Source organism: Numenius arquata, chromosome 3 (assembly GCF_964106895.1).
Source record: "Numenius arquata chromosome 3, bNumArq3.hap1.1, whole genome shotgun sequence".
Taxonomy (NCBI): Eukaryota; Metazoa; Chordata; class Aves; order Charadriiformes; family Scolopacidae; genus Numenius; species Numenius arquata.
Window position 1 is genome coordinate 34,405,368 of NC_133578.1, and position 11,033 is coordinate 34,416,400.

The 11,033-nt window shown below is 43.7% G+C and overlaps 1 protein-coding gene across 1 annotated transcript in view; it reads left to right on the forward strand.

The window, feature by feature from the left end:
* TMEFF2 (transmembrane protein with EGF like and two follistatin like domains 2) overlaps positions 1-10,647 on the forward strand; it is a 132,234-nt gene extending 121,587 nt beyond the window's left edge. The window contains exons 8-11 of the mRNA XM_074145983.1: positions 2,974-3,097; positions 4,604-4,762; positions 10,057-10,143; positions 10,551-10,647. Of these exons, the coding sequence (XP_074002084.1) occupies positions 2,974-3,097; positions 4,604-4,762; positions 10,057-10,143; positions 10,551-10,647 (467 nt within the window). The remainder of the gene's footprint in view (positions 1-2,973; positions 3,098-4,603; positions 4,763-10,056; positions 10,144-10,550) is intronic.
* Positions 10,648-11,033: the final 386 nt, after the last annotated feature.

Below are 11,033 nucleotides of genomic sequence, written 5' to 3' on the forward strand. Positions count from 1 at the left end.
GCCATCAGTCAAAATAAGGGCCTACAGACAATTCGTGTCTTAAGTTTTGTGGTTTCTTCCAAGCCAGATGACAAGCGTTCCCATATGAAGTGTTTATCCTATGAAACACTAGCAAAGCTTGGGCCATCTCATTTTTGATTCAGTAAAGCATTTTCTATCATAACATTACACTTAGAGGTGTAACTGCAAGTTCTGCAGGATCCTAGATTTGCTTTAAAGTATGCTAGAGACCTTTTTAAAGAAAACACGGTTTCTACCCACATGATTGCAGGAGGAGGAAAAATCATTCCTCTTTTTACCAGCCCTACAGCCTACACACAGTGAGAGCATCTGCAAGCCTGGGAGAGGTCCTGGTCCCCCTTTCAAGTCCAAGCAGATTAGTCTGTCCTGAAAGTAACAATTTCCATCACCATCTTGAAGCGTGCCTTTGAAAAAAAAAAGAAACCAAATGGTATCCTACCGTTTTAGCAACGCTGCTGCCTCGTCTGAGAGAGGAGGGATTCTCACGCTGGTTGTTGGTGGCACACGGACATCACAGAGATGTCTCGGTACCTGAGAAGGAAGGATCAGAGATACACAAACACACAGACATGCAGAGCAGGCTCCTGTTCTTCAGAAAGGAAGCAAACTTCCTCTTGATAATGGAAGATTTGAAGGAAATAGCATAATATATATCCCACAATAGAAAAAATGTGTATTAATAAGGAACCCATATTTCTTGCTGCAGTTTCCTGGGCAGAAATACATTTGAATGTGGACCATAGCAGAGGTCCAGCACACCCGGCAGCCATTGGGCATGGTGCACAGATGATCACTACACGTGTATGGAGTCCAACAAGTCCTGAGCACATCGGGATCTACCTGTGTGCACTGGGCAAGTCCATTGATAGCTGGCATATGTCACACATGATTTTTCTGTTCCGGGAAGATTTCCAGGTGGAAAAAAGGAATATACATGAAGTCCTGGTGGAATAATAACTCTCTGTATGTATATATTTCATGTGCTGGTAGCCGGTGCCTCCCCTAGGGGGTGATAAGTAGCCAAAACTGTTTAGCGCCAAACCAAATGGATCTTCTGCTGCTCCTCTTTCCAGCAGCAGGAATTCCTGGGCAAGCTCTCGAAGGAGGTTACACCATGCCTACAACATGCCTCCTGTCAATCCGTCCTATCTGTGCCATCCCAGAAACAGCTGTCAGCCCCAAGCCCAGGAATCGTCACTGCGCTGTGATGTGCAGCCTTCATGGCAGCCTCGCACAGGTGTCCCAGTGTAAGCAGGGGGCCAGGAGAGGCAGACGGATTCGTCTTCAGCATACATGCCTTTAAAAACATGCACTAGCAGTCTGTAGTGCAGAGGTAGCCTCACAGAAAGCTGACTATATGTATGGCAAGTAGTCCAGAAGGCCAGTGCCAATTGTACCTCCCTGGGGACCTACAAGCTGGAGTATCTCATGGAAGCACATGAATGAAATTTCCTCCCTTTAATAAAAAAGATCAAAATTAAGTACTGTTTATTAGGTTTATGACTTCACAGGCTGTGCTTTCATGTTTGCTGCAATTTTTTTTCCTGAGGTTAAGAGAAAACAGAGCTGGGGCTGTGACATAAGTCTAGCACTGCTGCCTCCCATCTCTTCATCCCTGGTCTCTTTGTCTTTCCCAAGAAGAGAATTTAGCACTCATGCTGAAATGTCGTGAAAGTCCTAACAACAAAAGAGAAGTTAATGCTGCCTAAAGGGATGTAGAGGTTGCCTTGTCATTCTTGTTTGCTGGGAGCTTGTCCTCGCCTGTTTTAACATAAGGACAATATAACCAACTTTATTAGTGCAAGTTGTTAGAGACTCTTAAAACTCTCCTTGGACAGCAGTGACAGGAAAGAAATTCATTATGAAAATCTGAATCTTGGATCTGCTGCACACACTTTTCCCAAAGGTGGGATAATACCTAAGCATACCTACTGCCGGCATGACTGGCTTGGAGGCAGAACACAAATTGCAATTGTTTCATAACACTCAGGGACTTCCTTTGGAGAATACAAATGCTTCAACTTATTTGTGTGCAAGCTACATTTCCTCAGACATCTATCATGAGATTTTTTTCTTGTTTTTAATTAATTGTGCCTAGATGATACTATCAAAGAAAAAGGATTTTTACCATTTGAGATATTGTAAGTATTGGTTAAATGGAAGAATTTGCCAAAATTACCCAGATTAATTAACACCTCGGTGGTCTACAAAATTCATGTGAGTTTATTGCAAGTAACACTCTGCATTTCAGCCCATGATGTAAAGGTTGAGCACATACCTGTTTCAAAACTAAATGAAGCCCCCATTTTCCTGGCTAAGTGGAGGGAAGTATTTTCCAGGATTTGCAGTCTCAGTGGCTATTTAACAGCTGCAGAAGAAAGCACAAAAGGTCAAACTAGTTTAAAGGTTCCCATAGTGTGGGATGGGGAGGAGGCCAGCGGGCTCTGGGGCACGGGCATGCAGCACTGATGATAAACTTAAGCTCTGGACTCCTTCTCCTCTACTTCAGCATAGAATTATCTTTCTGAATACGTTGTATTGAAGTACCAAATATATTGTGATGGTATATTACATGCAAATGTCCAGAGTCTTCCTCCTAGCCTTGCCTGGGTGTGAGGAGACAGCCCATAGAGGATAATAGAAATGATCAAGCATTCCTCATGAGCTATTCTGTAATAAGTCTTTGAATAGTCAAATTATTTTTTCTTGTGTTTCATTTGCTGTAGCTTTACAGGAATTAGATATGCAAGAGAACAACAGAAAACCTTGCAAAACTTTGCTTTGCATCAGCCTGCCTATTTCAAGGTGCAAACCTTTGCTCTTTCTTCCCATAAACAACATCTTTCACATCCTATTCTTCTAATTTTCCTTTCTTTTATACTTTGAGTTCTTTCCATCATTTCACCTTATCCTGCACTGTCAGGCTAATGTTCCCTTCACCTGTGTTCACAGAGAATGCAAATAAACTGGAAGAAAGTGCAAGAGGGATCTACATCCCTTGTCCAGAGCATTACAATGGCTTCTGCATGCACGGCAAGTGTGAGCACTCCACTAACATGCTGGAACCGTCTTGCAGGTAACCCTTCTCCTACTAAGAAGGAAAGGCTGCACACATGAATATAGCAACTTACAATAGCTCTTAGTCTTGATAAACTATGGAAAATAATGGTGACCATGGCCCTTTGTGCTACAAAACCCATTAGACTTAAATTATTCAACAAAGTCCTCGTTTTATGTGGCAAAAGTGTATTGAGTTATGCACAACGTTAATTGATTGTAAAAACATTCAGTAACCTACAGCTATATTTAGTTATATTTTTAAAAGCACTTCACAAGCACTCAGGCAGCTGCTAGGTAGCCTCCTCAGTCTGAAGGAGTGCCACCAGGGATATTGCCCTGCTGTGACAGGGGTGATGCTCATGGGGCAGCGGGCGGGGGGGGAAGGTGGCTCCTTTGTACGGGAGGTGGCTCTGGAGGAGGTTAGGGCAGGGAGGAGGAGTAATAGTGAAAGCATGTGTTTCTGCAGTGAATGCCGCCCTGCAGAGATGGGGATATCACTTCTGAAGTCCAACCAGCGGCCTGGTGGCGAAGAAAAGGACTCTTACACATGAAGCACCATTTTCCCGGGACGTTGGACTGGGGGAGCAAAGATTCAGACTAGACCAGGGCAGATCCTCAAGCCAATTTCTCCCAGCTCCCACAGACAGCCAGGGCATGTTTTGCTCTTTGCAGATGCTGCATTCTCCATTCAACTGGAAAATGTCCTTTTCTCAAGCTGCTGGCTGCTGTGGGAATGCAGGAGAGGAAAAGGGTGGAAGTTCAAGCCTTAACCCATCAGGGTTAGTGCCCCACTAACACTTCTGAGAGGAGCCCAGACAATCTGGCTCGGTCTCTTATGGTTGCTGCTACCATTGACCTGGATTTTCACATCTTCTTGCTTGGACTTTTTAGGGGAAACAGGGCAAGAGCTAAAATGGGAAAACCACTGTTTGTTCCCCAAAATCACAGAAGGGAGATGTCAGGCTGCAGGATGGGAACTGGTGAGCAGCACAGCAGGCGGCATTGGGGTGGATGGTTGCAGCATCAACAGAGGGTTTTTTATAGCAGCCAGACAAAATGTAAATGATGTATCCATTTTCAAGAACATCTAATCACATTTCATACGGAGCTTGGATGATTGCTTATCACCTCCTTAGGGGTAATCTGCATAAGGAGCCACAACTTGATGGCTTTTCACCCTCCCCCACCTTCCCAAAGAAAGGGAGAAATCTAAAATACGTTGTGCAAGGAACTAAATGGATTCTCATCACAAAGTGCAAGTAGTTCCACTTGATGCTAGGCAAGTCCCAGGCCCCGGGCACCTCCTGACACTGTAGCAGTAGAGACAATGGTGATGCTGAGGACCTGAAGTCTTCCCTCTGAGAGGTCAAGGAGGCATCAGTTCTCTCTTAGAGTGGGACCATCCTGAAAAAAGCCCACATAAGCTTATGCTTAGGCCACTGATTTTTTTTCAGGTATAATTTTTTTTTTGGCATTCTTTGAAAGCAGCAAGTATAACTGGAAAAAATATTTTTTGTTTCAGATGTGATGCCGGCTATACTGGACAACACTGTGAAAAAAAGGACTACAGCGTTTTATATGTGGTTCCAGGTCCAGTACGATTTCAGTATGTCTTAATAGCAGCTGTGATTGGAACCATCCAGATTGCTATCATCTGTGTTGTAGTCCTCTGTATTACAAGGTCAGTATCTCTGGTACTTCGCAATAGGAAAAGAAAAGACTTTTGTTTTTCCTACTTTGTGCACTGATTATACAGATTTCTGCATTGACACTACTGATAACAAATACTGTTTAATTCATCCACAAACAGAAGATATTGCCTGGTCCAGCCAGCCAGTGCTGTTTCATTATTATGACTGAATTTTTACTTCCATCTTAATCAAACTCAGGTGGCAACGGTGCCTACAACAAATGAAGGTTCCTATTTTGTATTCAGATGCTTGGACAAATATCGTTCATATAAATAAGAGGAATATAAATACAGCAGCTGGATCAACACTTAATAAAACTAATCATATCTCCATCTGGTTTCCTCAAGGGCCCATTCCCTTAGTCCTAATCAGGCAAAGCATACAAACTTTTAAGCCTGTTTGCAATCCCATTGATTAAATGATTTCATTAAGCTTGTATATATGTTCAAAGGTACCGCACGTGTTTAAGGTCTTCACTAGATAGTGGTACACCAAGCCATATATGATTTTTAATTTTTTTTAATGAGGAGGAAAGTTGTTTGAATGGAAATGACAGCCCCAGGGTAGTTCAGAACAAGAGGGGTGAATGCAATCGTGCCCCTCCTACATGTGCTGCTCTGCTTCCCTACTGAACTGTGTTACTGCATCTGGGCTTGGGGTAAGGCGTGAACTTCAGGCGTCTTCAGGCTTCTTTCAGAAATTACGAGTTTCAATTCACTCAGCGGGGAACACTGATAAACCATTCTTTTAGCAATAAATTTCTTTTAAAAAGACAAAAAAATAAAAGCCAGGTATCATACCTCTGTAAAAAATAAAATCTCTAATATATCTCTGTCCCTGTGTTGCACTACCTGGCTGGAAGACAAGTCTAGCGTTTGTTTCTAGAAAAGACACCTCCAAAAAAATTGTAAGTCCTTCTCTGGCCTAAAGGCATAAACTAAAACCATCTGATGAAACGTAGCTACTTTTTTGGCCAAGTTGAGCCCGTCAACTCAAAGGTAAATGCTGAATGAGGCAATAGATTATATTGTGGTGATATTCACAGAAGTAATTCAAACAACCAAAAACGCAGTGTGTAGTAACAAAAAGAAGATGGTGTAGTAACTGATAGTGGAAGAAATGCTCTGTAACGTTTTGTCAAGTGACTCTAGTTTTGTCACCTTGACACAGTAACGCAGAATACTTTATATTGAAGAATGAAGACAGTGTGCTCTGAGTGATCTGGTACTGTAATGCAAATTACCCATCACACTGTTTTCATACATAGATGGTATCCTTTCCCGTACACTTTGTAACCAAGTTAATTTATGATCTTTTGACTTCTTTCTGTAATGCAGGTAATTACTGCAGAGCATCCTCCATGCCAGCATAATAATTTGAGATACATTTGCAAAAGTGTACTCTTAAGTGGCCTAAGAGAAATCCACATGACAAGAGAGCGTTTTGGCAGCATATGCATAAGTAATTGAGTTTTTGAAGTCATCTCCTTCGGAGAACCTGACTGTACTGGTTCAAACTCCACACCCTGAACTCTTGAAAGCACTAAAATCACCCTAACAGGTTCCTGGGAGAAAGAAAGGAAGCTTCCCTCACTCAGAGGCCGCTGTGGCCAAATTCTTTGCCACTCATTTCAGTGCAGCTTCACCTAATGACTTTATCAAATGACTTTGGTGCACTCTGTCCAAACCCTGCCTTTGAGCCGCATAAGACTACCATTGTAAATCTTCTAGCTGTCGTTACTGCTGTTGCTTTTAAAACTGTAACTGTACAGTGGTGCAAATCTACGGGGTGTCCTTTATTGCTGGAAGGATGCGAGCAGTTCCTGGGCACTTTTTGGGCCATTGTTGCACAGACACTTTAATCTGGATACATGAGCTGTGCTGCTGACAGGGGCGGTCTGCCCTTGACCCTTCCCCTGGCTCCTGGGCACTTGGTCTTGCCACCATTAGCATTTGTTGTAGCCGCACAATGAACCCAGTCAGGGAACAGAGTCAGCTGAAAACTCAACCAACAAAACTGGTGATTTGTTTTTAAGCAGCTCAATTCCTTGATGAGGTTGGCCACCTGGCTACTCAGCACTAGTGCCAGCAATGGGAACAAGCGGCTGAGGTGGAGGAGTAGGGGACCAGAGGCCAAGAGGTAGGGAGGAGATGGGGTGCAGCAGTGAGACACAGTCCCTACGCCCGAGAACTTTTAGCTCAGAGGTAAGGCAAAAGAGAAACAATGATAAAAGTGAAGGAGGATGGTAAATAATATAGGTACAGCCTAGTGTCATAATGATTCTCAGCAGTTTTCTTTACAGCTTTGCATTTTTAGTGCTTCCCTAATGTTTAGTCACAGCAGCTTATTTATGTGAAGAAATAACTTGATTAAAAATGAATGCATAATGTGTTTTACCTGCTATGAATCACATTGTGAGTAACTCAAGCTTGCGAGCAAGCTTCAATGGAGGGAGGGCAGGCAGCCTGTGCTCCAGTACCTAGTTTACCTTGATATAACTGCTGTGTTCATAAATGAAAGCATCCCCCACACAGAGCACTACAAAGAACTTTTGATTAAAGAGTTAAGGACCAAGGAAAAGCTGTCACTCAATTTTAGCAGATGATTAAGTCTAAAAAAACTGGTTAAATGCCAATGCCCCTCTTAGGAAACCCAGATGCACTTCAGACACAACCTACCTGTAAATGCAATAGCATTGCATTTAAGCAGTTGTGGTGTCAGTACGTGGCCCTGGGAGCTTCCCAGGCTTCCATCAATTGGTAGCACAGTGTATTATGCAATTAAAACATGGGCATTTTTGGTTAAGAGATGCTTTTTCATCATCTTAATTGGAGTAATCTTGAAGTTTGAATCGATTTCTCTTGACCTTGGACTAAGTGACAGTATAGATACTGTCAGTGTCGGTTTTGGGAAAGCGCCTGTGAGATGCACATCCCCTTCCTTCCAGCTGGAGCAGTCAGTATCCACCTTTTTCTGTGAATGCACGGCCGCATCCCCTGGGATTGCTGACCAGCTCGGTCATCCCCCAGCCACCTGGTACCTCCACGTTTCTTACAAAAACAGTCTAGTTGTGCCCACCGTGGCTTCCCACGCCTGGTTCCCCACCCCTGCTTCGCATGGCTGGCCGCTGGGGCAAAGCAGGGCTGCGCCTTCTGGTGTCAGTCCTCATCCTCTGGGACTCGGGAGGAAGCCCTGGCAGCTGGGTCAGGCTGTGTGGCTGCAGCAGAATTTAGCAGTGCTGTCTCTCAGCGCATGGAGGTGTCAGTGCTGTCTCCTGCGGAGAGCTGCGAGGTCCTGCTGTGCAATCTCCGGCTGAATGGGCAGGAGAGGCCGCTCGGGGACAGTCGGGGCTGGGAGGCTGTCAGCGTGCACATGACATGCGGCTCAGTGAATCAGCCCTGTGTTTGCTAACAACGGCTCCCTGACTCACTCAGAAAGTTTGATCGCCTTTTTAGGAACACGCAGTGAATAATGAGTTTGCCATGAAATCACAAACCAGCTAAAGTCTGCATTAGTTTCATAATGAAAGCTCTGCCATGACCTCCGAGAGCGCTGGAGACGCAGGCTTATTTTTCCTGGAGTAATGATAGCAGCCTACTTTACTGCTTCCAAGAAGGGAACGAGGCAAAATATAGCGCACAGCCATACAGTTTCTCATGAGGGGGTGGTCCCGTTGGTTTAAAAGTGAGGCAAGTCAGGACAATCTGACCCATATTTTGTTAGACGCTTATATAATTTTATTTCACCATTTTGAAATGCTTCATAAGTCCTTATGCTCTTGTTTAGCCTTTCAGTCAGCATCACTAAACTATAGCATCACTCCCATTCAACAGGGCGGGGGTGGGAAATGGTCTTTTTGATTTTAAGGAGTCAGTAAAAATTTATTTCACTCTATTTTGCTGTTAGTTGTTTGACGTGGAGCTGAAGGCGAGTGCTATGAGCTCTCACTGCACTAAGAGGGGTGGGCTCTCCTCGGTGCATAACCCAGCAGGTTTCACAAGGTGCCACTGGAAGCCTCCCAGTAACAGAAAAACAAGTTAGCCAAATATAAAGGGATTTTTTTTCCGTGTCAGTTTGATCTGGAGTACCGTTGAGCTTTCTGTCATGCCGCTCCAAGTGGATGTTTCGGTTTCTCTTGCGTAGCTGCCCATGCAGAGGGCAGAATGAGGTGCACCCAGGCTAAAAACTCATGCTGAGCTTCAGCTGAAGAAAGAGGACAAACAGGTGGCCAAGTTAGGAACAGCCTCTTCCTCCTCCTGTGGAAAAAGTTAACTAGGTCACCCTGGGTAAAGGACCATTTTTATTGCTGGTTGCTTTTCAGTAGCTCACCATTTTCCTACTGGTACCACAAATGCAAATAGTACGAGCATTTTTAGAGGGTGTTGGTCATCTTGCTGTAGTTCTGCTTGCCCGACCATTTCTACCATAATCCCCTTGGCTTTCAGCTGCTAAGAACTTCCTGCAGCCTCCACCTAGGGCTAAACCTCTTTATGCTCTCTGTCTAATGGTGTCTTTCCACAGAAAGAAACCAGAAACACGCTATTATCTTTCCATTAGGGAGAAACCCTTGGTTGCAGCCCCCATAGCCAACGCTGCTGCATTGCTGGTAATAGGTTGAAACATGCCCTTGCCGAGGAGCTCTGCGAGGTCCTGAGGCAGAAGAGATTTGCTTTTGCAGCCATCCAAAGGAAAATAAGCTTTTGTCTTTCCAGTGTGATTGCTTTCCACGCTAAGCCAAGCAGCCGTGTGAGGAGCGTAGCGCAGTGCAGGCACCCGTAAGTAAAGTAGCTGCTCGCTAATGACCTGAGCATGGAGCATTTCCATGGAGACTAACAGGGATTGCGGACGCTGAGCTCCTCAGAAAGGCAGCCCCCGCATCCACTTGGTAAATACTTCCCAGGCTTTGGGATGACGAGCAGGTGAGCGTGACACTGTCCTAAATCTTCCACCTGCGCCTCGCTGAAAATAATTCTGTTAAGATGAGCCAAACTGCAACTGAGAGATGCGGTGCAGCAGGATCTGTTGTAACACAGTAGGGTCGCCACTGCTCTCCGGTAAATTTCCCTTGCCGTATTTTTGTTTACAGTATGTTTTTTAGTTTGTTGTGGAGTTTTTTGTGGTACCGTTGCCGATAGTCAGCCTTTTTCATTTCATTGAAAAGGAAATGCGCTGAGGGCCAGCGGATCCCTCTCTCACCCTCACATCCCCTACTGCTTGCACCAACCCTCGAGCAGACCCTGGAGCGTTCTTAAGAGCCGTGTATTCTCACAACTCTCTTTTTCAGGAAATGTCCCAGGAGCAACAGAATCCACAGACAGAAGCAAAACACAGGGCACTACAGTTCAGACAACACAACAAGAGCATCGACAAGGTTAATTTAAAGAGCGCATGTTTCCACAATGGCAAAACTAACTGCAGAGAGCTTGGACTACAAAATACAGTATTATAGACAAAAGATTAAGACAAGATCTACACATGTTGCCTTGCATTTGTGGTAATCTACACCAATGAGAACATGTACTACAGCTATATTTGATTATGTATGGATATATTTGAAATAGTATACATTGTCTTGATGTTTTTCTGTAATGTAAATAAACTATTTATATCACACAATATAGTTTTTTCTTTTTCATGTATTTGTTATATATAATAAATACTCAGTGATGAGAAAAAAATTGCCTTTCTTAAATTTGCTGTATCTCATAGCTGTGTATAGTCTTGGGATGTTGTATATGGACACTAACAAATCTCTTCTTTTTTTTTTTCTTTTTCCAGTTCTAGTGGCAATTTTGAGTCTACTGAACTCAGTAGTAGGGTTTTGAGTTGGTCCAAGATCAGCGACAATTATGGATGTGGGAAAGGTGAAGAATAATTTAACCTACATTGAGGAGGGATAAAATATTTCAGATCCGGAGTCAACTACATTTCATCAGCCGCCTTCTCCCATACCATCTATCTTTACTCTCCCATAGCTTAGGAAGTCTTTGCCTTCTAAATTAAATCCTAACCGAAGGGGAAATGGAAATTCTTGGTAACCGCAATGGGAGTGTCGGGGGTAATGTTTTGATTTGGGAGGGAATTAAGTGTCTGTCAAGGTGAACCCTACAAGAACGCTTTGCAGAATCTCCCACTCTGGTCACTGGAGTGAGTGAAAATTGCTTCTTACTGTTGATTGAAAATTATTAGGTTAAAAAAGTTAATAACATAATAACAGCTGAAATGCCAGCACCATTTGTACTTCATGAACATGCTGATATA